This window comes from Phalacrocorax carbo, chromosome 6 (genome assembly GCF_963921805.1).
Source record: "Phalacrocorax carbo chromosome 6, bPhaCar2.1, whole genome shotgun sequence".
NCBI classification, from domain to species: domain Eukaryota; kingdom Metazoa; phylum Chordata; class Aves; order Suliformes; family Phalacrocoracidae; genus Phalacrocorax; species Phalacrocorax carbo.
The window spans coordinates 42161192-42188678 of NC_087518.1; the positions used below are offsets into that span (position 1 = coordinate 42161192).

At 41.7% G+C, this 27487-nt stretch overlaps 1 protein-coding gene across 3 annotated transcripts in view; it reads right to left on the reverse strand.

Moving 5' to 3' along the window:
• The window catches only part of ROR1 (receptor tyrosine kinase like orphan receptor 1), a 174535-nt gene extending 158357 nt beyond the window's left edge, over nt 1-16178 (reverse strand). For all 3 annotated transcript variants that reach the window (XR_010373427.1, XM_064454901.1, XM_064454900.1), the window contains exon 1: nt 15823-16178. Coding sequence is in view for 2 of the 3 variants with exons in the window: in XM_064454901.1 (XP_064310971.1) it covers nt 15823-15922 (100 nt within the window). In the remaining variant the exon portion in view is untranslated. The remainder of the gene's footprint in view (nt 1-15822) is intronic.
• Nucleotides 16179-27487: the final 11309 nt, after the last annotated feature.

Sequence of the window (27487 nt, forward strand, 5' to 3'; positions counted from 1 at the left end):
CACACATTTTTAAAAGGGTTACATTCCTGTTCTTCAAAATGCTGAAGGATTTATATTCATCTGGCTACAGTATGTTACAGAACTAAAGACATTACAAAAAGATAATCTCTAGAAAGTCTGTGCTGCTGTTCATATATTGAAACATAAGCAAGATATTATTGGTTTGGAAGCTGTCAAGACACTTCTCTGTGTGCTGCAACAGAAGTCAGAACGAGACATTATCCAGCCTCTATGAAAGGCTTCCATTGGATGCTGGAAAAATCAAAGGCCAGAAATCCTTTGGGGTGTTGACATTGCTTTTCTAAACTAAATCATTACAAGTATAGTTCCCATTCATATAAAGCTAATTTTATCTGAGATATAAAGCTTCTAATATAAACAAAGTTTTTGAAAGAAAAATAGGTCAATCATTTTAGCTACCATCCCAAATAGCATTGCAGCTCTGTCATTTGCTAATACCATTATACAGTTTGGGCATGTGAACATCTGTAATCCTGCTGCCCAGTACATTCTCCCCTGAAAAAGTAAATTGGTACAGATGGATTTTTTTTAATAACCCCAGTCACTAAGAACTTGAAAACAAGAAAAAGCACTGGAAACTGCATTGTCATTAATGTGCCTGTATTGTATTAGACCAGACATGTCTCTGCTTGGAAACAAATTGATTGCATCTCTTGGTAAATCAGTCACACTGTGGATAATATACCAATCATTCCCTAGATTAAAGAATAAGCATCTGCTTATAAACACAAAACTGAAGAGCTGGCACTGCTGCATAACTTCATGGTATGTTATATTTCTCTGCTGTTCGTCATGTGCACTTAAGAATTGAACCATACCACGTTTCTAACACCAGATCAGGGTGTTCATTTAAAACTGTAACTGCCCTATGCTTTTGGCACATGTACAAAAAAAGTGCCTTGAAATACATTTTTTTAAAAACAATGCATACAAAGTATGTCATGGAGCACTTATCAGTGACTACCCCTACCCATTCATGATTTCTAACAGCTACCCCTTCCTTCCATCTATTCTTTATTAGGCAGCTCAGACAAGCAGGCAAGTCTTGCAGCATGCTTGGAAAGTCAAGAAGTTTGGATGAACCAAAGGAACTAGAAACGTTCAAATCAGGGACTCTTCAACAAACAGAATTTATTACCAGCATCAGTCACAGTATGCATTTATTCAGCATTTACATCAGTTGAAGGAAGAACAGGTTTGGTCAAAACATCTTCCTGTGACTTCAAAGTTTCAATTAAGCAAAGCATACCCCAAAATTAAAGGGATGTTAATAGAAAACATCTAAGCAGATGTTGGCTGACACACGAATATGCTAAAACCCAAACAAAACTCCGGGACTTTGAATTGCCAATAGAAATTATTTGTCAGAGTAGCTCAATAGCAAGTGTGCTCTGCTCCTCATAAAAGAATGTGAGTGAAAATGCAGCTGCACTCTGCATCAGATGATGCTTCCAAACACTCCTGGCATCTTTGAATAAGCCTTCTACCAAAGGCAATATAAATCACAAAGTTCAGTGAACGCCATTTCACCTCCAAATCTCAACAAAAAACAGAGTTCCACAGAGGGCAAGTTCTCATTAAAAAACACAGAACAAAAAAAATAACAAAAAACCCTCCATGGAAAGCAGGCACTAGCACTGAATTTCCAAAACTTCAGTGTTTGTGGTCTCCACGGGTCACCCTCCTGTATATTGCATCTTCAGACATACCAGTATACAGATACAAGGGAGATAGAAACCCTAGAAACACCTCAGATTAAAATTGGCCCAGGACAGAACCTGTTGGTGCAGGCCAGAAAAGGGCTGCCAGAACCTTGCCTGCCAGGTGCACCTCTTTTCCAGCACATTTTCACCTGGGCTTATATCCAAAATAAACCACTGAGGTCCCAAATCCCAAACATCAAAGATGAATGAACATAAAATATCCAGAATGTTTCCTAGTTTGGCTAAAACTAGTAAATTCTGCAGAACTCAAGCAAGGATCAAATCTTGTGCAACAGGAAAAAGACACTTTAAGCTGTCTTCCCTTTCACTTCATCTGAACAAACATTAGATAGATTCAGGCAAAACAGAAAAATCCTGAAGATTACAAAATCCTTTTTCTACATACACAAAGTCACTCATTTCAGAACTCCAAAAAGTTTTGAGAAAACTAATAAAAGCAAAAAAGCCACATAGGAGACTAAAACCAGGAGTTGTTTCCCAATCAAGAGAGCTAATTTATACTTGCAGCATTAAATATTTCCTTTTTTTATATCTTTATATTCCTCCAAAACGTGAAAAGTAAGTTCATACTCATAGAACACCTATTACTCTCCTTGAACTGCACAAGCAATTACAAAATAAAGGCTTCAAGAAAAAATATTGTCTCAAGTAGCAACGGCTTTCATCAGATACTGCGAATGCTTTCCTGACATACCGATAGATTTAAAGTTTGGAAATTAAACTGCTTATTTCAAGTCATAATCCAGTCTGAGAAATTTTTCTAGTAGAAATAAACAGTATCTTTTCACTAGGATTTGACTGAATTCTATACTATTTACTACTACGCAAATGAGATGCCTTTTAATTTCCTAGTATATATTTCTTTAAGAAGAAAGACAGGATATTATGATTAGGGTTGGTAGAGGGCATGAGAACATATATGGAACAACCATTTGCATTTGGCTGTTCATTTTAACCCCACTATGGTATGAAAGTCATGCAAAGAAGATTGGATAGTATTTTGTTTAGTGAAATCAAATACCCCCCGAGCAGGTATTTTCCTGTATGCAAAGCATTTGCTTCCTCCCTTCCCCCCCACAGCTATGCAAGAATAGACACTATTTTCTCATATGGTGAGCGCTTTAAATGACAGTCGTCTTTCATCCCTGAAAGCTGAGACAGCTACACATCACAGTATGTATAGCACAGATCAAAACTGCCCTTTCCCCCATGGCATTTGGTGCAGGAAGCAAAAGCAACACTATATTCTGCTTAAAGACAAAATCCAAAGTATTCAAATTTCACACGTTCTGCAGAGAATACTTAACATCTATGGGAAAAGGGGCATCAGCAGAACTCCAGACTACCACTGTTTGTCAATTAGTTTTCCTTTGCTGTACAAACCATCTCAGTGGTACCACCATACATTTGAACAATATTGAAGTTGACGGGAAATACTCAGGAGTCGTACCAGTGTAACAAAGCAATGTGGCAAAACAAAACAAAACACCATTTCTTTAAAGCACCGCGTGTACTTTAAGTCCCAATGAAGTCAATGAGAAGAATTGCACTTCTCTAATTCCAGGCAAGATATTCTAGGACACTCAGCACTGAAACTGCTTTCTGTAAAACAACTCTCCTCATCCACTGCTAGATGAAGCATGGCTGGAAACAAAGTAGCAAAATTATTTTCTATGAAAGAAGTGGATTTGATTTTGAAAATACAGAAAATATATCAAAGTAACTTTTCGATTTACTTTCTATGTCTACTAGTAACAAGTACCATCATTAATAGGAATAAGTTCACCCTAACTGCTTAAAGATACATCTTTTAGGGCAACATCATCACACTCAAGGGGTGGGTTTGTACCACACATCATCACTTTCACAGTGAATGCAACTCGGTTTTACCCAAAAATCCCAAGAAAAGCTTAGAGAGTGATTCCACTGAGGCCAAAATTAAGACAGATAAATCTTTCCTGAACAGTTACTTAATTCACTTTTTACCCCTTATTTAAATAAAACTGATATGCTGAATAGCTTCAGACACCATGTGCTCCAGTTCAGAGCAAACAACTTCGAACCCAGGAACAAATACAAACTTAGTGCAGTTAATATTTATTTTTAACAAAAACAGTGATCATTAAAAATATATCTATCTAATAAGGAGAAGATATAATGAATCCAGCCTGTTATTTCCAAAATGACAGTAAGTCCCATCGCAAGTCCAGCAGAGCAGGCATTATTTTATATGGGAAATATCTTAGCTGACTGAAAGCAATTGCCTGCTAAATTTCCTAAAAGATTCATTACATGTATTCTTTAAAGGACTCTGGCAGAAAATCTGTCAGGCTCTGCTGCTCAGATTGACTATTTAATCAGCATTACTGAATGATTGAGCCCCAGAGGATCATAACCACTTGTAGGATCTTTAAGACAGCAAAGTAAGCGGAGATCAAAAACTAACATTTCCTTCCCGCACCTCAGTCATCTTCATTGTAATCACCAACCATCTCTGGTGTCAGTAATTTACAGTAACAGTACAGCAACAAATAGCAGGATAATACAGGCCTTGATATCTGATGAAATGGAAGCTAAATTAGAACAATAATCCTTCAAGAACATAAGTGCCTTCTCTCAAGGAGCCTGACACTAGCTCATACAGGCAAGAGAAGAAAAAAGTGTATAAAGTAAGGCAACAAAAGCAAAAGAAAGTTGAGCCCCCATTTCACCACATAACTATCCTTTGCAGTATTTCAAATGATTTTACAGTTCTTCTGACAGATACGTCCATAGCCACCTCTCAGTAAATTACATGGAATATACACACACTTAATCCCCTACTTGCAACATCGAGACAGAATTCTTCCCCTTAGGCCTTTTCAGTTGCTACAATTAGTCCATATGAAGTTACTCTTGATAATCTTAGGAGATAACTGGCAGGGGGAACAGTAAAACAGAACATCCGACAATTACAGGGTTTGGGTAGGGGATTTCTGTAGAGCTGACAAAAAAACACCTAACATACAAAACAGTACAGACCACTTCAAACTGCATTTTTCCCAAACCAAAGGCAGTGATAGCATTGCTCTCCCTGTTACGACCCTTGCTGGATGGTCTACAACACCCAAGGCAACAGCTTCAGTCATTTATTAACACCACAGGAAGAACGATGCCAGTTAAGATGTTTGTGCAGCATTCAGTCAATCTCTTGAAAAAGGGGACTGCTCTTAGAGCTACCCGTGGATTTTTAAAGCTGGATGGGACCATTATACCAGTGGTATCCCACAATAAATATATTGCAGGCCAAAAAATTTGCCCAGTGCTTAAGAGCTCCAAGCCCAGCGTCTTCAGAATGGCCTCAAATAAGAGAGCATTAAAACCAGTTCAGGAAGAAAGAAATGGGGCAGTTAGTGTAACGCCCAACCTAATCTGTCATGCCCTGAATAGCACAGCCAACAAAATAAACTAAAAGCAAATCAGTCTGACTTTGACATTCCCTATAGATTTTCAGTGTAAATAAAAAGGGTTGGTCACAGAGCTCCTCATATCTGGATGATATTGCTGCTATGAAAAGTATGAGACCAAAGATCTTAAGAAGATTCCATACGGGACATCAAATTTCTGCCCATAAAATATTCTCAAGTTTTGTGAACCTTTTAATACTGCTCAGGGTTCACTACACAATCCGTCGTAAGAGTCAGAAACACTCCTCAGGATTTAAAAGATTTTATGGTAAAAAAAATTTAAAGAAATCACAAAACCGGAACATGAGACCATAAATCACATCCTACAAACAGACTCTCAAAAGAAAAAATGGCAAATCAGATATCATCTCCCCCTACATAATGGGGAAAAAAAAAAAAATATCAGGAGAACATCTTCTTTTGATCCCTGATGAATTAGAACTTTGCTAATGACTAAGATTGCTCTACAGTGAAAGGATGCCTGTACAGCTTCTTCCCCTGCCTGGGCCTCTTTTTGGAAAATTTACGTAGCAGTCAAAAACCCTTTGACTGTTCTTTTTAGCTGGGCATCCAAAGGCCTTCCTAAAGCTCTTTGCTGTACTAAAAATCTGGTTTATACACATGTGAAATACTACAGTTCTTCACGTCATGAACAACACGTGTTTTTCAACATATAGCAACATACCATACACAGGAAAAATAAAGGGAGAGGATAAATAATGACAACATCCAACGTATGGCCCAGCAGTGGAATGACCCTTAACTTATGAGAAACAGAATCTACAGCTATGATGGGCCTCCACTCACTCTGCTGGGGAAGGCACTGTGCTCCACTACTGCATGCATTAGAATGCATTCTATTATCCCACACCAGGTTTCAATTATTCATCTCTTACTCAACTTCAGATTTACTTATTTAAAAGGATACAATTTTAACAATAAATCTCATGGGCAGTGTTAATTAAAAGCTAAATCTTGCCCTGAGTTGGACTTCCAAAGTCTATGAGAATGTTCACAGCCCATTTATTTATTCCAGCATTGTGTCAGTTATTAAACTACAGTAAATTAAAAACACAGTGACAGACCAATAGCTAAAATAAGTGAGGCTTGTTGCATCTCACTTACAAAGGTTGCCAGACTTGGGCTCTGTCAGACTGCCAAGAAAAGTGAATTTAAAAGCAAGGGGCCCTCAGTTCAAAAACATCCTATCATGAACATGAAGTGTTTCAACCTCAGAGATGCCAGCAGTCCGGCATTCCCCAGTTATGATTAACTGCTTCATGCAGTACTGGGCAAAAGGACCATGCACTCAAACCACAACTCCGGACCATTCAGAGCCATAAAAAGCATCAGCAACACTATTAAGTTGCCCCAGATATCAGAAGGAAATTGATGAAGAGAGTCAAGCCTCATGAGCGTCTACACCAGCTAGAAGGGGGCCAGCTTTGCACCAGCCAGAGCTTCCAGGAGGACTTCTGACATACTGCTAATTAGAGCAAATGCATCTCTCCTGCCCAGCAGTAGCAAAATGCACCAAATGCCCAGACAGGGCCGGAACAAAAGAAGAACCCTCTTGGAATTTCAGATTTAATCGCTGGCTGATAGTTACTTTTAAAAGACCTCATTTTCACTTCTAATTACCAGCTTCCCTCTCGCTGCCAGTTTCTCAGCTGTGGGGTATTACTAGCCCTCCAGGACTACGCAGCTCCCCGGAGAGCTCTGTGCTTTTACTCTTCATAAAAAAGCAAAGGGCACACAAATCCAAACTGGGAACTGTTTTTTTCATTTGGAGAATAGCTTTAAATGTAGGAAGAGAAAACTGTTCAAGACACTGGAACAGTAAGTCAATGGTCAGACGCAAAGATCCACCTAGTGCTATTCTGTGACCTTTTGAAAGCATTTAATGACATAAATCCATTTTCCTAACAATCAACTGAGAATTAAATGACCTCTTGTCATTCTGGGTGAAACACACAGAAAGCAAAGCTCAATATGGTGCTCTCTGCAGTCAGCTTGTTCTGGAGAAAGAGATGTCTCCATCATGCCACAAATTTTCACTAAATTCAGAGGGATAATGTATTTTAAAAAATAAAATCAAAACATACAGAATGCATATTAACATATAAAATAAAATTAAAAACTAAAATGTACAGAATGCTTGTTACTTATACAGCACATCAAACATTTCAGAGTAAACAAAACAATTACAGATACTTCCTTTTATTTGAAGCCAAGTTAATTTTGGAGAAGAGATGTTCAACCATGATAACTGACCTCTTACAGGAAAAACTGGGAGAGGCTAAAACTGTTGCAAATACAGTGCAGACTCACAGTGCTCAGATATACAATAACTCTATAAAGGTGTCGGGGATGAGACTGATATTCACTGTACAATAAACATGATGCCTCTCCATGAAGAGGAAGGTGAGGTAACAAGTTTTGCAAAGAGGACTTCATTTGATCAAAAACTGATCTGATCTTAGTTCTAACACTGACTTTTTTTTGTCATTTGGCCAAGCTTCTGGCTTATCCTAGAGACTGCTCTGTGTACACAGTCACACTTAACTTTGAGGACAGAATTACTGAAAATGAATTAAACAGAAAGAAAACTAAACCCCTCTCCAAGATATATATTCCACAATGTTCAAAGATATAGAAGCTGAGGTGGTGGGACAGGCTTGTACGCTTTATTCAGCTGCTGCTAATACCACAATGACAGCATTCCAACACAGCATTTCTCCTCCTCCAACCAAGTCAAAAAAGTGACCTTAACACTAGCTTTGTAGGTCAGAGCAGTAACAAGCACAGGCATAGATAATTTTTTCTGTGAGTGGGATGAAAACTTAAAAGCCTCATCAGATTCAAGAATCATCTAAAAACATTCAAACCCCTTTCAATTTGTAGTAAGAGAAGGTCAAGAATACACCTTCCTGACCTCATGGGGTGTGCTGAGTCTGGACTAATCCCTCCTGGTTTTTTTCCAGATGTCTGACTATCCCAAGGACTTCAAGGATTAGCAGTTCCACAACATGTTCATATTTGCAACAAAGTATCTCTGGCAAGCTGTTTTATATTATCCAACATACCCAGTGCATAATGTTGTGTAATAAAAGCTGGTACCAGGTCTAAGAATAAAGATAAGTTCTCACCACAACCAACAGACTCTCCTAGGAGAACTTCAATACTCCTATGCCCTTACTGTATTTGCTTTAAACTTCTAGGATGTCCACCAGCCCAGCCTTGTCACGACACTCTACAATTCATTCTACCATCCTGGCATTTTTTTTGTTACCCAAGAATCCTTGTACATGTACCGTGTACCTTTACATCCCTGCTTTTAAACTAAAGCCTTCAGGAAGAACAATCCTATCATCAGACGCTGACATTCTGTTCAAAATCAGACAAAAGTTCTCTGGAAGATGGTGGAAAAGTGACTTTAACTGAAAATACTTTAATATAGCAAATGTCATAATAACTTTTCTATGGTGCTACTGCTAAAGGAAATGCTTAGATGAAAACAAAGCAAAATACTAACCTGCGGCCTCTGCCTAGCACAAATTAGCCTATGTACTACTGGTAGTATTGCCATTATTTTTCAAATAATGGCAGTTACAAGATTGTAACAATTCAAAGAAACAAGGAAGGGTGGTGGTGTTGTTATTAGGGTCCACTCTTGCTCTCAGGTGTAAGCCCACATTCGGCACCCAAAAGCTTGTCACCTAGGCTAAAGAAAGATAGCATTTTTCCCTATAAATGCCATTTCTGCCTTTCACCTGGAGATGGTTAGGAGACTGAGTACAAAGACATGTTCTTTTCAAAGTGGTATTAGCCCAACAAGAAGAGATGAAGTACCAAACATGACTTAAAAGGGGCTCTAGTAAAATTTCTCACTCACTACATGATCTCAAGCAGCTTCGTTTCTCCTGACCAGGCTTCTTCTGAAGCCTTTGGACTGATCTGCACCCTATGCCTTTTCTGATGAGATTCTGAGAAGTGCTCAGCTCTCCCAAGTAAACGTGAGAAGAGATAAAGGTCCTTGGGAGTTCTGAAAATAAGGTCACACAGGTCCTAAAATCCCTCTTTCTCCAGCATGTATTCTCAGCACTGAAGCACACAGTTTCTCTGAATGAGTAGCCATTATGTTCTGTACTGACCAGCCACAATGCGGACACTCTCAGGCAGCACATCACACTTGCACCATCAATGCTTTAAAGCATGGCTTAGCGTCTTCAGGAGGGACTATGTCACCTCCTTCAGAGGAGGACAAAACAGCTGTCTCTTAAGAGGAATGCTCATGCTGCAAATCTGGAAGTACATATCCTTCCAAAGATAATCTCAAGTTCTAAGGGTAAGAAAATCATACCCTCATGTATTTCCAGTCTCTGGAGGGAATGTGTGATGGGGTTATAAAGTTGCCGAACATTTTTCCTTTCTTATCTCTGATCTTTCAATTTCCCATGGCCTGCTGCTATGCTCTGACACAGAGCTTCACCATCCCGCTTCTTTCCCAGATCTGCATGGAGCAGATGTTCAGACTTCTGCTGCAGACAGAGCAGAGCATCTGGGAATGGGACAGGAGTACGCACAACTGACACCCCTTGGAGGAAAGGAGCAGAAGGTCACAGGAAGCCATTGTGAAGTATCAGTTTCAGCATATGACCTGACCAGTTTGAAAAAAATCTTTTAATAAAATACAGGCTTCCACCAGGGCCTCCACCAACTGCTTTCTCAAGAACTCATCTAGTTATGAAACTTTGCCATTGTGTATTGGGATGGCTAAGTCCTAATGTAAACCTAGTACCAAATATCTGTTACAAAGTGAAAGCATATCTTTGTACAACACAACGAAGAACAGGGCATCAGCAGCACTTACAAAAAACACGCAATATCTGCACAAAGTAACCAGCACTTTTGCTCAAACTCTTTAGGAAGAATGTGTCTTGCCTCTACATATGGTGACTTACCTCAGCTGTATTTTTTTTAAACCTTCCCAGACACCAAGGCCAGACAGATGATCTTTCCCTTTGACGCTCCCAAAATGCTATGAGCATGCCCTGGCTCCCTGCCTCCAACATGGCAAGAGGAAGGCCTGCATGGGTTAAGCCATGCCTGGACCAGCACTACTGAACTGACATGCAATTGTCCCAACGCAGCCAACAGGGACACACTGCCCAGACCTCGCCAGCATCAGCAATACAGGATACTTTCTACAAGAGACAATTTTTTCTTGTTCTTCAATCTCCTGTGAAGGTGTTCTGTACCACCTCACAGATTAAACACAACCAGAGCCTCTATGCAGCGCTCTGAAGGGATTTTGCTAAAAGAGGGTATTGAGTACAATTACCCCATGGAACTCAGTAACAAAGCAGGCTTGACCTAGGCTTTCTACTGCTTTAGAGCCTACTTCATGCCTTTGGCATGAACTCCAGCTAATGACTTGTTGAAATACATTAGAAAACACCTAGCATTGTACCCAGCACAGCTGAAACACAGTACTGGCCCCACAATCAATTTACACCTGTCAGTTCTACCTCAATGGGAGCGATGTGGCTTTCTGTTCCTGTTGGTGACCATTCTGCATTATTTTTCAGGAATCATATCTAACTAATCATCCTCCAAATTTGTGTCCATCCCAGCAATGTGCACCATGGGATTCTTTTCACACGTCACTAGCCATTTCCTTTCATATACTGCTCTGCAGATTTACTTGGAAACAGTGGCACTCCAGTGTCTCCACTTCAGGAGGAGATCCTAGAAAGCAATCTTCCTCACTACGGGATGCTGGCATGGAATTATGCTGAGAATCCTGTGTTATTGCTTTCCCTCACTAAAGGGTTCGTTTCTAAAGCTACTTCTTTTTCCCAAGCTGTCTGACTTTGGCAGAGCACGACTTCCAATATCACATTGCATTAGATTCCAAATACATGCAAGTTCTTTTATTTTACATTCTATTCCGAAGAGGACATAAAAGAACTTTACTGTTACATAATGCTAATATTCAGATCTTTATTATTACATAATACACTAGTAGTATCTATTTAAGCTGAAATTACTCTGTTTTTTCAACTTAGCAAATTTCATAACCCCTCCATGCATTTTGTCTGGGCTGAAATGCCCAACTAAGAAAGTAAACATGACTCATATGCCTCTCATATGCCACACTCCTGGCAAGGGGTGGTGGTGACTCTGCTTGTAAGCAGACAGAAAAAATGAGAACTACAGAACCATCCTTCAGCTAACACCAGTATTTTGTTATTTCCAAAGAATCATAGACAATTGCTCTCATTTATTCATTTCACTGCTGTTGCATTTATAAATGAGCAGATTAATTGACTTTCAGTATCTCCATGATTAGAATGAAAAAGAAATCAGGACAGAGGCAGCCCTACAAAGTCACTTAACTATTCAACTGCTGCCCCAGCCCCAATCAACCCAGAATTTCTTTAAGCTCTGCTAAAGGGAGTTGGATCCACAGCCCTCCCAGTGCTGCTTGACCCTTACCGCTAGGAATTGTTTCCTACCATATAACCGGACTCATATTTCACAGAAACTTTCCTTCCATTTTCAAGTGCAAGAGAATATTATAAGACAACAGCCCCAGTTTGCTAGTTTTTAAAAGCAGAAACTTGGATCAAAGATAGCATCTAAATAATAAAATCATTTAATTTGATATTCATTTAAGTGTTTCAACACATAGGAGTCACCATCAAAACATAAACTGCATTATCACTGTCATGCCTCTACCTATGTGAGGCTGGTTGTGAGGTGGTTAGGTTAGGTTAGCTTTGGCAAGGCCAGCCCTGACACCAGCTGCCTCATTTCTTTTGGTTCAGGAGCAACTTCACCAGTGAAGTACCAGCACATATTACCTGGGTACCTACAACAAGACAAGAACAGTGGACAAAACACATGACTTTGCAGCCCAAAATAACTGCAGCTCACAGTCTACCAGATTACTAAAAATTGTTTCTTAATATACAAAATTTCAAAAACACGCACAATTGTGTGAACATAAAATTTGCAATTGAGGATGACTGAGCTTTTTTCTGGGGCTTGGGGAAAAAAGGGTTTACACTTTTCATTTTGTATTACTTGACTTTCTAGATATTTCTGGCCTGAAAGACAATTGCTATGTGGAAAGCAGCTGCATTTAGTTAGAGACTTTTTTAAAGAGTTTTCAACTCTGAGGTGCTCTTTTGAGTCTCAGAAGACTGCTGCATTTCTACATGTGTTTCCAAAGAGTGGTATCTAGTGTCACACCTCAGGGAAGCTTTCCCCCACCATCCCCCTTTGCCTAGATTTGGGTATCTGTATTTAAAATCCATACACAGGATTTAAAACCCTTACCCTGCCCAGATCTCATTTGCAATGCTTTAGCTTAAAATGCCTGTGTGTACCTAATCAACACAACAGTTTCAGTAGACGTTAATTATAGAAACAAAGAAATTATGTCCTGAAGATAATCTGCTGATACTTCGAGCAACTTTAAGAAATGCAAGATTACAATCATGGTAAGTCAAACAGTGACATCTACTCTCATCTTCTTATAGGCTTATGGCAACAAAAGCATTTTGTTTGTTTGTAAACTAATAAGTGGATACTGGCTGAAACAGCAGCCTGTTGACCTATGGATGAAACAATTAACCACTGGGGTATTACAGGGACTACTCAAGAGCTGTGGAAATTTATCTCACAAGAGGCACCTTTCAAGGAAATCAACAGTATCCCCTATAACCTGAAACATAATCTAGGGATCTGTGGTTATTCTATATGCTTTTAAAAAGCTCTTGTTATTCACGCTTCTTCCATTGTGACTCCTCACAAAGTTACATGATGTGGAATAATAAAGCTGAAGTGGTAATATTCATAGTCAGACACTGCAAAGAATTAAAAAAAAAAAGTTAGGGAGTTCCTGTTATTTCTATTCACATTAACTTTGTGGTTTTATTCAGAACACTTGGGCCAGCCGGTGAGCACCCTTGGGAAGAGCACGCATTGAAGACGGTACGAACGTACAAAGGAAAATGTGCTTTTTGTTTTGTTTTGCTCTCTACAAGGAAAGGTCATTGACAAAAAGGAAGCAGCAGGAGCAGGGAAAAGTGAAAAGGAAAAGGCAAAAAAGAGCTTTTGGAAGGCAACACAGCAAAACAGTTTTGGTCACTTAACAATATTTCAACTAAATGGATGACTTGGTAATAATCCCCCCAGAAGAGATGTGACAATGGCTGCACAGGTTCCTGGCCTCCAAGCAAATTCACGTCTGACTTGTCCTACTGAGCTGCATCAGCCTACTCACGAGGCCATTTCTGCACATCTGTATACATTTACTGGATCAGAGTGTCAAACTGGGAAGTCTCTGGAGTGGGAGTCATGTCTTCACAGATGTTTGGACCAAGCGCTGCACAATGAGGCTCTGATCCTTCTGGACCTCAGGGGGCTAACAGCCCAAACTACTCTTCAATATTTTCATTGTGTTAGACCGTCAGATCTTGGACTCCCAGCCCATCTTTTCTGGTAGTAGAAGTTAAGCTACTATGAGACACGAACTTTCATTGCAGTCCTTATTTGACATGCCTGGAAAAATAAAGTATTTTACTTATTTGCTGGTCCATATTCTATCTTTTTGAAAAATCTAGAGATAAAAGGGTAGGGATTGAAGGGTGCTCTATGGTTGGCTGGGTTTCTGATGGAACAAAATCTATTCACCCAGCCACTACAGTTATCTTAAAGAAATTTGTAAAACATTTCGTAATAGTTTTGTTTGCTTTTAATTAGAGCATTAGATGTTCAGGTTCCCTTATTCTTCTTCAAAACCTAGATCTTTGGCAAGTTTGGGGAAAATGTAAATGTGGTTGTAACATATGTGATAGATGTCTATCGGTAAAAAAAATAAATCACTTGATCTGCCCATGAGTCAACATCGTAAGTTTTTGCCAAAGATGTTAGTTAAAATACAGGAAATATTTCACTGTGGAAAGTAATTGTGCATAATTACTATATTAATAGCCATACATAAAGGTGAATTCATATAAGGAAAGATACTTTCTAGCAGAATTCACAGTAAATAAAAAATGGCCAGTTTTGGACTTAATGCATCAGTTGCTTTATGTTTTTTTGGGGGGTAGGGGTGTCCCCTCCAGGCTCTTTGAAAACCACAAAATTTCATATTATAACCCTAAAGTGTTGAAATTAACTGAAAAACAAGAAAAAAAAGATGGCCTGTCTTTTTTTCCACCCCTTTTAAAACTACAGCTATTTGTTAAGCACATACAGCATTCCCTGGAGACACTAGAAAATGACATTTGAAAATCTTCCCACTGAGATGTCAGGGAGAATTCCTACCCTAAGCTAGAACATCTTCCAGCCATTGCATCTGCAGCAGGAGACTCCTCTGTCCAACAGAGTCGCACTGTGATATCTGGAAGTCATTCAAACAGATCTGCTACCTAACATGCAGTCCCCAGTAATGGCATCATTAGGGACACACTGAAACACAGAGAGAAATTCAGCCACAGGTATACAACAAGAGTGTCCTATCCGTTCCCTACAACTGGCTTTTTAAAGGCAATTATCCTACAGTATCTGCGATGTGGCTCAGAGGTTTCATAACGACAGCTTTTTCAATTCTGAACTGCTAAGTATTTAAACTCACGGCTTTATCTCTTTAGCGTTCACTTTTTTCCCTTCTTTAAATACTAAGTACGGCTGTATTATCAACCAGCACTTTTCAGAAGTGGCTTGTGATTTAAGTACCCACCATAAAATACCTTCAAGGAGAGGGAGTTCATGAACATCCACCTCTCACTGAAATTCTCATGCAGGCATCCAAAAGCACTGCTCACTTTTTACTGACTTGGCCTCAGAAATCAGTCCTTCTTGCCTAATTCCATCTAGGTCCCTTTATGCATGTGCTAGGCTTCAAACATAAATCATTTGCAAAAGGCTGAAATCAAAACCCTAATAAAACAGAAGGATCGCAAAATAAATATTACTCGTTAAAACTGAATCAAAGAGCCTTTCTTTAAGGTTATTGTTACAAAAAAAAAAAAAAAAAAGGCCAAAACAAAACTTCTTGTTAGGCAACGAGGGCGACGAGACGGCAAAACATCCCCAAAGCCGGAGCTAAAGGACAAGTCATCGTTGATAACGCCACCTCGGGAGCCATCAATCACTTCTCAAAAGCGGGATTGCCTGGGACTGGTTACACTTCGCTAGTAGCTCGGCCAAACACTTGGAAGGGCTCTTTACGAAGCAATTAAACACAGATCGAGCATAAAACTCGTAGTTCGTTAACGGGAAGGGGGTGGGGGGGAGCGCTGGAGCCGGCGGGCTCCCCGGCGGGCGGAGGGGCCGCGCAGCCCCGCAGAGCCCCCGGGCAGGGCGGCGTCCCGCCGACGGCCAGCGCCGCTCGGTTCCGCGCCCCGCACCGCTCGCTCCCGCAGCCGGGGCAGGCCGGCCCCGCCGCGCCTCAGGCCGGCCCCGCCGCGCCGGACCCCACGCGAGCTCGGGGAGCGGGTGATGGGCGGGGGAGCTGATCACGGCCCCCCTCACAGAATCATCCCCGTCCCGCCGCGGGCGAGGGGAGGCTCCCGCGGGACAAAACCTGGCACGCGGTCCCGCGCACCCCCTACCTTGCGTGGCGTCCCCCAGCTCCGCCCGGCTGCCCGCTCGCAGCAGCAGGAGCAGCGGGAGCAGCAAGAGGCTCCCGTCCCCGCCGCCCGGCTGCTGCATTCCTGAGCCGGCGCCGCGCTACTCGCACATCCACCGCGCAGCGCCGGCTTCCCGGGCCGGCCCGCGCACCAGCCGCGGGGCCGCGTCTCCTCCCGCGCCGCCGACCCGTCCCACGCCGCGCCCTCGGGGCTGCCGCTCTCCTGGCGGGCGGGGAAGCGAGCGCGGGCGGCCGCCGCCTCCGCCGCCCTCAGCCCCTCACTTGTCACTTTCCGCCAGCTCCGCTCACAGACCGGCCCGGCCCGGCCCCGGCCGAGCCCCCCCCGGCCCCGCCGCAGCCCGGCCGAGCAGCGCCCCCTATTGTCCCGCCCGTGCCGCCGCCTCCCCGCCCCGCCCGGGCCCGGCGGCCGCAGGGGGGCGCTGGCCTCGCCTCTCCCCGCCGGGCGCCATTTTCCCCCCAAAGCCTTGTGGTTGGCCGGCGCGTCCCTGCTCTGTGAGCCAGGGCAAGGGGAGGTGTCGGCTGCTGTGCCCACACGGCTGAGGTGCCCTTCCTCACAACCCACCTCATTCCTTCCCCTTCCGAGCAGGTGGATTTATGAAAGCACCACTTCTGTGCTTTCCTCTTTCATCCCTTCGCCTCCCTATTTCTCTTTCCGAGGGTCTGCTGCTCATACAATAAACACGATGCCTGGGATTATTACATTTGGGTGCAGGGGGGAACACTCTTCACTCTTCCCGACAGAGTCCAGTTTTGTTACTTGCTGCCTCCATCCCTAATTTTCCAAGGTCTCCTCCTGCCCCCACAGCAAAGCCTCCCAGAGGGCTCATAGCATTGGGGTGGCCCAGTGGTCAGGAGCTACTGATGCATGTCTGAGCCACAATGGAGGCACTCAACAGACACCTTCTGTCCCTGGGAAGGGCATCACTCACTGCCCAGATGCAGCTCTGGCAATGGGGAGGGCAGCTGATCAGGTTTATGTAACTTAAAGTTTTTCCCACTGAGCTCTGTGGATGTAGTGTTCTACTTTTTGGACCATTTCTGGTGAGACAAAGCAAAGAAACAGAGAACCAGCAGTGTGGAAAAGCAACTTCTCAACTGTTCTTCATATGTGGGTTTATAGTCAAGAGCTTCTAATTTTCTCCCTACAACACTTCCAGTTTACTGGATCTCTCCTAGTTTTCCTGTCAGTCAGGACCTCAGAAGTCCAGTTTGCATCCTAGGAATAATTTTCAGCTCCCCCCCACCTTAGTGAAACTAACACTTAACATACTAATTTCTTCTAGTTTAGCTTTTATACAAAAATACCTGAAAAAGACTCAGGTGTAGCTACTGCCTGAGATCCTAAGTGCCAAGAACAGCATGTTAATCCTGCTCTAATTCCCCCACTCTCCAGCACGCCTCTGGCCAGGTTGGTGACCATCCCCATGAGCATGCTTCCTACACAGCCGTGGCCTCGTTACAAGGGCTCCATCAGCCCATGACATGGTGCCCACAACCAGCCCTCAGACATGCTTTTCCCCTCTCACTGGTGGTAGGAAGCTGGGCTTTGTGGGCAGGAGGGTTGCAGTTTACTCTCTTCTGCCAACACAAAGTACCAGTTCACCATACATTATATCACAGCTGTAACTGTGATCAGGAAGATTTGATAGCAGATAGCACTGTTTTGCTGGAGTTGAAGGACACTGCCAGAGCCGGTTGAAGCTACTAGGAGTGATAGCTACTTTCCATTCAGGAGAATGATCACATTCCTGGGATGCTTATATTAGGTTTAGGATTTCAAAAGTCAGCAACTGTTTAATAAAAAGTTCATAAGCAGAGTGGAAACAAGGACAAGATTAAAGGAATTTCCTCCTCACTTCCTGCTAGATCAGATCTCGCCCCTCTTAGGCTTGCGTTCTGCCATATGAATCTTGTATATCTTGTCAGACACTAATAGAGTTTCAAGAGAAGGAACAAACCCAGATAAGCATCTGGCTGCGTGTTAGGGAAAGAGATTGAGGTCTGAAACCACCTTCTCCTCACATATACAAACATGCACATATTCCTTCTCAGACCAAGGAGGACAATGATAAAATAGTACCCATTTCCTAGTGAAAACTCACCAATATACAGATGTGGATTAAATGGAAGAGGCAAGCCAAGCTTGATACTACCAGAGCTGTTGTATGATCTGGGTGTGACACATGGAAGGGATTGTCTGCTTCTAGGACCTGGGTGCCTATGTTTGCAGCATGGTAGGATTTAGTTTTTGCAGTATTAGACAAAGTAGTTCCTTTTTCAGGGTGCAGGACCTTGCTCTGATATGCCTTAGGATGCAGTTTCACAGCTGGCTGAAGGCAGCCATGCTGCCATCTCCTCCCTTTCCCAATCATACATTCCCAATACATTCTTTGTGTCAGCTCTAGTAGTTGCACAGCCACACAGGACCTGCTTAAACTGACCACAAAGCCAAACCCCTCCATACCAGCCAGAGCTGATTCAAATCAAGGTTAGGAAGGAACCACACCATTAGCTTCCCCAGGCAGCCACATGGTCTTTCCAGTCCTGCACATCACTTCTGACACAAGGAACTAGGAGCTGAGACAACTGAAGGGCTAAGCTGACAGCTAGTTACATCTTCAGAGCAGAGATGTTTCTGCCAGTTTAGGTCCTCAAACCACCTTTTTCCCAGGGCACAGCAAATGCTCTTTGGTCTTTAAGGGACAGGGAGTTGAAGGGGTACAACAGCCAGCAGAGCAGGGGTCTCACCAGCCAAAACCTGTCCCACTACCCTCAAGCAAAGGCCAGGTCCAACAAAGGGTCTAGATCATCAGGCAAGTTTGTGGTGGTGAGGTAGGTCAGAGGTCAAGCTGAGAGGTCAACCACACGTCAGGGTCCATTCCAGCAATGGTCACTGGGACACAGCCCAGTGATTGCCAGCCAGGTCCATAGTGATAAGGCAGATCAAGCAGGGAAGTCATCCCACATGTCAGGGTCCAGACCAGCAGGATCCATAGGCAGGTACAGAGATGCCCAAGTTATAGACTACTAGTTCTCTAACATAGCTCAGGGAGAACATAAGGGTGGGGCAGGGCTGAGCTTAGATAGAGCCCCTGGCCAAGGGTAGGGTGGGAGGTCTCAGGTGAGGCTGGTCAGTCATTAAGAGCTATGAGTGCCCTCAGGGTCCTGACACTCATCATCTAGGTAGAGGAATACTAGAGCTAATACCGGTGAGAAGGTCAGGCTGTAGAGCTGGAATTCTGCAGGACCAGCCCAGACTTGCCTACACTGATCCTCTAAGGTGACATTTCAAGTTACTTCTAAGCTGATCTAACAGCAAGCTACCCGCAATAAAAAAAAATCTGTTTTGTTTCCTGTACATTCATCCGGACAGGTCCATTCAGCCAACTGGTCTTGTGGAAAACTAACCCCCTGATGAGAGAAAAGAAGAGCAATGTTCCTCCAGATCATCCAGCTGGGCCGGTTCCCCCCACAGCTGCTGGGGTGTTAGATCCAGCGAAGACGAGTAGGACCCTAGTTGAGGGGTGGGTAGAAGCAGTTGAACCACTGCTTTTGGGAGCAACCTGCCATTAGACTTGTTTACCTGTAACACAAAATTGTTTCCTTAATCTCCCTATTTGTTGTGTAATGAAGTAAGATGTCCATGAGGTCCAGATACCTTTGAGCTGGGCCCAGGGATAACCCACAGTGGGTGCCTAAAGATACAAAAGCAGTCTATGGCAGATGGGGAAAATAAATGCAGATTTCCCAACTCTTCAGTTAGCTGTTAAGTATACGCAGTGTGAAAGGATAAATCATTTATAATTAAAAAACAAACCACTTATTTTTAGCTGCAAATCTACCAAAGTGCATGCAATTAGCAAATATAAATCATTTCCTGGCTTGAAGACTGTTCAGCACAGCACATAATTGAAAGTTAAAACATACGTTTTGGGAATACATGGTACATCTGCTCTCAATCTGCAGCATTTTGAAATCAATACAAATATTCTCCCTACTTTTCCATTAACATGCTGCAGTCTGTTGTACCACAGTGGAAGAACTAAAAATATATTAAACAAAGGAACTAGAGTGGACACAGCCCTCAACACCATAAAATGAATAGCCCAGAATATTCATAATGATCTGATGGCAAAAAGTAGTCGAGGTAAGGATAAGCACTGGCTTGGGAGGACAAATTAGAGAGTTGTTCCTACATGGTTTGCAGGATGCTTCAGAGATGTAATGCACAGATAAAGCTTCAGAAGGTGACTCTGGGGAGAAGAATCAACTGTTTGATGCATGTCTACATATTTTAAAACAACGAAAGGCTTGTAGTCAATATCTTTGTGGAATTAGTTCCCGCAGGGAAAATGTATTACGAAACTTTTTTATTCTTTTTTTTTAAATGAAAAGATAGCAAAGAAGCTGACTGTCTGGGAATGATTTGTAAGTACAATAAACCTCACAAGAGGATGATAAGTAAAATATTGGAAGAGAATAGTGTCAGAAGTACAGCAAAATAAAAGAGAAACATTACACATTTGTAGTTACTGACAATGTATGTTCTTAAGTATCATGTCACATTATGAAAGAATCCTTGTTTTCCCTTCCATCTTTCACTAATACTCCTATTAATCTATACCAGAATTTTTTCATTTGAGGCCATGTCAATCATCCTTTGCCCATTTGAAAATTAACTAGAATTACACCAATGCGTTAAGGCTTCTAGGGAGGAACCTGGAGATGAGGAAGAACTGCTCATGGATTCCTAGCATCTGTGCATCCATGGAAAGACTGTGTGTAAATCTGATTTCACCACTGATTTTTAAATGCTGACATAACATGGAAAACAACAATTGCTGGTACTTTTTAAAGACTGGAGATTTACATCTTTTCTTACATTTTCAATTCTTTAGAATAGGAATTCTGTCTGAGTTATGTGAAGACACTGTCTCGCTTGACACCTCCTTCCTTTTCTAGCCGAGTTTTCAGGAGCAACTGTAGTATCAATAATAACATGTTTCTTTAAAAGGAACAGGACATACAAGTGTAAACTTCCTGAATTGTCTAAAACAAATCAGCCACTCTGTAGAGAATAGGCATGTACAAGAAAGACATATATCTTGGTAGGCAATTTTTTTCAGCAAGTTAGATTTCTTGTAAAAATCTGTTGCAGACAGTTTAAGAAATACAGATATTGGCCAACATTCATGTGAAAAATTTTGCTTTATGCAATCATGTAGCAAAAGCTTTCACTTTTGTTCATAACTGCATGAGAAAATGGTTGATAAACCTGGTGATTATGACAGAACACTATTAAGCAATTAAGACTGATTTCTGTGTTTTCAGCAGACAGTAAGAAAAGACACTGAAGACAGGGAGGTAATGGATTGCACTTGACGTGTTGTTTTAGTTAAAAGTTAAATCCAGTGCTGCCCTTGTCAGGATGTTTCCTGACATGTCTTTCACTGCTTGAGTCAGGCAGGTCAGCTGCAGACATCATGGAGTAGCTCAAGGTATGTCCATAGGTAGTGGGATATGCATGCCCTGCTGGGAGCCTCTTTTTATTTTGAAGGCAACAGGTTAGGCCCATGAGTAGGTGCGTTTGTGACAGTCTTTGCAACAACTGTGTCTCCTTCTCAGGCTGAAATTTTTTCTTTGCCTTAAGAGGAAAGCAAAGGACTGGCTAGCCATAGGGTACGGTGGAAGGGAGCACCGTCAGGGGTCAGAGCACAGGTTGTAGCCCTGGGGAATGACAGAGGGAGTATCAGGAGGTGCAGTACAATCTTGTTCAGATAATCTAGTTCAGTCTGTGATCTGGGAGTACTCTGAAAATTGGCAGGAGACTATGGAAAAGATAAAAGAAAAAGCCTTGAAATAGACCACAATTCTTTCCCTTTCATATGTGTATTACACTGGAATTTTATATATATAGCAGAAGGACTCTGTTCTTTATATCCTTGAATTACTTACCTCCATAACATGTAATGTTACCCTTCTGGAAAAATAAGGGTATTAGAATGGGACACAAACACCAGCAACAACTTAATAACATATGCAAATATTGGCACGCTTATTATGCGTTATTTTTGTTGTTGTTATTGCTTTATTTTTGAAACTGTGTGTTGGCACCCCAGCATTTCATTAAATTTGATATCCATTGTGCTGGGCACTTTCAAAGCATTAATTTAACAACCAGACATGGTACAGAGCAGGACAGTTAATGGGAGAAGTGTGTAACAGCGGTGCGTCCAAATAGTCACACAGGCTGCTTATTTACATTTCAGATGCTGAGCTTTGTAGTTATCCTTCGGGAGGAAAGAGTTGCAATTGTTTTATCTCTGACTTTCTCGTTAGCCCCAGAAGTGAGTCTTGAAAAGAAGACAACGGATTTACAGCTTAGTTCAGGCACAACCGGGTTGTACTTTTGCAAAATTTCTCAGGTAACTTCAGGTGAAACTCCTCCTTGACTTCAAAGGGGCCATGATTCCTCTTGCAGAGTTTGTTTGCGTTTTCTGAAAGGAATCAATTAACCCAATCCTCAAAAATCTGATTCAGGGAGAAGGTTATTAAGGGAATAGTTTGGAAAACAAGTGCACTCAACTGTTTTAATCCATGACTTCACACTATTACAGGTAGCCCCAGACCAGCTTGTAGTAAATAGTCCTGCCAGGAAGGGCCATGGCAGTCTCAGCATCAACCATGGGGATTTCACCACCTTCCTAAACAATATCATCTTTGTTGCCAGGCATGTAAAGCAGTAAAATACTTCAGTCATTAGAGGAAGAAGAATGTCACAATTTTTGCAGGAGAAAAATAGAATCCAGAATTCATGGTTTGGTAGGTTATTAAGAAGGCCTGTACATTTGTCTTTATATTTTATTTACTTGCAAGCCTACACAGGGATTTTGTTAGGGGTTTGGCATCTTAAACAGGTTTTTATTCCAACAACATTTCAATTCACCTTTAAGACTTTCAATTAAGACAAGCTGAACTAGAGATCCATCAGTGGAATTTGCATGGAAGTTAGCAGGGGGTTGGCAAAGTCATGATAGCAGGTTTTAGGTATCAGGTTTATAGACTTGTATTGTACTATCTAACATCTCGTATTTTCCACTAATTTTGCATGTAAAACTTTTATTGATATCAGCGTGAGTTTAGCATGCCACTAAAACAGAGACTATGCCCCTAGGACACAAAATGTTGTAAGGTACCCCGTTTAGTTATAACAATTTGGCTGCACTAAATCTTGATGTTGAATGTTTGGTTTAGTTCCCCCATAAACTTCGTCTGCTGGATTTATATATTTTGGCTCCTTTTATTTTGACTCTAGTGGCTAAATTTGCCATGGGCTTAAGTGAATGCAATTCCACTCACACCAGCAGCAAATCTGCAGCACAGTGGGTATTTCTTGTTATATAAATACAGGGCCTCATCTGGCAAGATGCTGAGTGGACTAACTTCGTCAGGTTTCTGTGAGATCGAGAGTGCTCAGCACCTCAAGGGAGAAATTCCAGACCTTGCAGCAACAGAACCTCCACACAGCATGTCTGTGGTCATTTTCTAAAGCCCTTTGTCCGCATCAGAGTACACAATACATTTGCCTATCGTCTTTTTAATCACAAACACAAAAGCTAAAATATTTATTTCCCTGGCTCTTGTAAAAGCACACCTCTATCTGCAACAAAGTGTTATGTAAATTATGAGGATGATGGAGGGTTTTTTCCCTCTATAGCTCTGTGAAATTTAGCTTTCACTCACATGGGTGTGGGGTTTTTTGAATAAAGCAGTATTTCAATAATGGCTTCAGTGGGATTTTTTAATTCTTTTGCTCTATTTAGAGGGTTTTCTAAAATCCATTTCAATTCCAGTGAAAATGTCTCTGATCTGATAAAGGAGATGAAATCACTGCATAGGCTTACTATTTTATTTCCATAAGGTTTGAAAGTTTTGTTCCCTGCAGTGTTTTGGAGCCCAGGAGTATTCATCTGTTTTGTAAAAGGAAAGTTCTACGGAGCAACATTTGGTCACTGTTGTCTGAATTTCATTATTCTGTTCTCCAGACTAGCAGAGGGGAAAAGTGCAAGTTAGCTGGGTCACAGTCTGAAATGTGAGAGCAGTCAACTTTTTCTGAAGTTTATGGGAATGAAAGGAAATTTAATACTGTTCAAAAGAGAGATTTAAAGTTGCATCATGTGAAAACAATTGGAGAAGTTTAGTCCTGAGGTCTTGGGTTATTTGGTAACTTACATGACCATTTGTCAGCCTGCAAAAGATGAAGTTGCCTTTGCCTCTGTTAAGAGTTGGCCTCTGTTTTGGAGTGGTATTGCAATGACAAAGGAACAGATACAAGTTTTATTGGTTTTATAAACCACTACTAGTTCTATTCTTTATCCTTTCAGCTCATGACATGTCTGCTTGTCTCCTTTGGGTTGCCAGTGTGGATCTCCCACCAATCTCAGCAACACGTGCTAACAAGCCTTTCATGTAAAAGGGACTACAGAGCTTGACAGCTTCTTAGACGGAATGCTGAATACATATCCATAATTTAACCTTTACCTCTTGGACTGCTTCAGGACTTATACATATCACCGTATGTGGAATAAAAGCAATGGGACCCTGGGATGTAACTGAATACTTAATATGTTGTATTGTTTTTAGTGTCTCGTTTATGCTAAAAGATGTTGATTAAAACATTCCTTACATTTATATTAGTTTCTATGGGGTAAATTAAACTGAAAATCTAGAGAGCTTTAAATACATAAAAATTAAAGATGTTTTCCAGAGTGTTCCATCATGAATTCCATCAAATAACCATTAGCAAAATCTCTTACTGTGAAGAAAATTCTCTTAAAAGGTAGCCTACGCCTCCCTACATCATCACCTTCTCCTACCACTGATACATCCTCTCTGGTTTTGGCATCTGCATCAGCACCTTCTGTGTTTGGCCATCACTCAAGGTCTCTCTACAGGGATTTAAAATAATGCTAATCATTATTAATGGGAAAAAATGAATGGTGTTCAAATAGAGACAGTTTGTTTTTGAAGGACATTTCATATGCTTTTAAATACTGTTTTGAGGGAGTTGAGTCCCACAACAAGACTAACTTTAAGATCTTTGGGGTTTGCATTGGTACTGGGTATCACTGACCCATGCAGCTGGCAGGAATGCTGGAGGTGGGGGAATAAGACCATGTACATAGCACAGATGTCCTTGTTTCTACTTCTGGGTTAAATATTCCCAGTTGCCCAGTGATGCCTGGGTGCCCTGGTGCATCCATGCCAGGGGGCTTCTGCCAATGTTATGAGCTGCGTGAGTACCAAGCTGCTCCCATCAGGCTGCTGCATGCTCACCTGGGCTCTGCAGCAGAGCACACTGGTTTGTGCACTGGGTCTTGGCCATGTAGCTGCTGTGCAATTGGACAAGATGTGGTTTAATCCATCCAGCTCAGGTTTGCGGTGACTGATGAGCCTCTTTCCCTTTGTTTCTCAGTGTGATTCATTTATAAGTTGCTTATACCAGCTCTAAAAATTGTGCTTTATGTCCTTTTTTTTTACCCAGTCATTGCTTCATTGCTTCAGTGTTCCTTGCAATGGACAATCACTGCAGTGCTGGGAAGTGCTGAAGTGAGGCTGTCCCATATGCTATTGCTACTACAAACACGGCAGTTGCCATGGAACATGTTCTTTACTTTAACACGGCCATACACATTACAACATCTTTTAGTAGGACAAACTTACACAGCTCATGCTACATGGCCAAAACTCCCAGGCTCCCAGCCACCCTCAGCCAGCGCAGGAGCCACAGCAGCCAAGGTGAGCCAGGGGAGCCACTTTCTCGCTCTTCTCCCGTGGGTGCTTTCTGGGGATGTTATAAAAACTGCAGTGTCTACCATTTTTGTAAGCTCGCCTAATTGTACAGTAACTCCTCAGACATCTGCACTAGAGTTCCACAAAGGGGACTTTAGTCAATGCTGAAAGCACAGACCAGAGGAGGGCTTGCAGATGTTGAAGTAAAATATTGATCTTGAAGTCTTGTATTCCCACACAATACTAGAAAAGAGAAAATAAATCTAGAGGGGGGGGGGGAAATTCTGTACGGAGGAGATGGCAAGTGGGAAAACTGTGAAGGAGACTGAAAAGGAAAAAAAAGCTGGAAACAAAGAAGGGAAAAAAGATAGGAGAAACTTGGAAAGTTAGGATGAAAGAAAGATCCAGTATGCAAGCATTGTGCTACAAAATCATTAGGCATAATTTTGCAGGAATTAGTGCATAGTGAGAGGAATCTGTAGCACTTCCCTGGATCTAAACAACAATTCCTATGAAACAATTCATATGAAACACCCAGCAGCTATGCTGTTTAGCATCAACCCACTTGGTAATGGCAGAAAAAATTAGTAGTGTGTTATTTATATACGAGCTGAGGTATATTCTGTACCTTCTTTCTACCGCACAATAAGTTTAACATGCATGCACAGGGGCATTCAGCTACTTAGTGGGTTTTCAAGGCCTGTATATAAAATTGAAAAATGCAGTTCAGCTGCTTTATATAAGACATTTACAATAATCAGTTCAAAGTAGAACATACAATAGCTGCTTAAAAATTGACTTTAATTCCCTCTATGATAGAGAGCTTACCAGTACAGCCTGGGTATTTGAAACCACTAATGTCTAGTTTCGTTTTCGCTGCTGTTTAATTTGCATGGATCTATTCCATCTCTTCTTTTTTTGTTTTGTTTTGTTTTAAAGCAGAAAAATGAAATGTCTTACACGCCAATGCTGCCATAAATGTTATCATCAGTAAATGCTTGAAATGCTGCCAGAAGCTCTACTGTCCCACCTGCTGCTGTGAGCGAGGTACTAATTAACAGCCCTGTACATGTAGCACATTTTTGCTTGCAATTTTGCTTTGCAATAAACTAAAAAAATAAATTGCTTCCATTTACATTAAACATTTTGCTCAATCAAAATAAAAAGTATAGCAATGAGGAAGTTTATCCTGACACTACGTAAGCAGAAAGATTAGCTTTTTAAAAACACCTCCCTGATTTTCTCAAATCAAAACAATTTGCCGAAGCAAACAAGTATCTGCAGCATCATAAATCACGATCTATCTTCACCAGGGTGCACTTACGCAGGAGAGCAGCCCCAGCTCTGCAGGGCACCCCCAACCCCCACCACGAGGCCTGGCCTTTTCTCAGCCCCTGCTGTTGCACCCAGCCGGGTAACAGAGCCCAGCAGCACAGCTCTGCACAGTAAATGCCCAGCTTTTGGTGGGCGATGTCTTCATGACTCCCATCACATACAGATTTTAATAGCACACACATGCACAGAAGTCCAAAATGTCGGCAGCTTGCATCCAACAGCATGTTACTATAAACGGAGCAAGTTATAAACTGGCTCAGTGTGTTACCAAAACACAAACACAGCTTTCAGCCCTGTAGATTCCCTTTACTTCTGCCAGGACAGCTTTGGCCATATTCTACTGTATTTCTTTGTCGTGTTTCTAACGACCAATATCAGAATCCCAGAATATATCTTTAAGCAAGATACAAACAGCACAGGTAACAGTACCCAGCGGTTTTGTGTCCTTCATCCTTTATACCTGCACCTCAAAAGTCTCCCACCATTCTTCTAGCATCCAT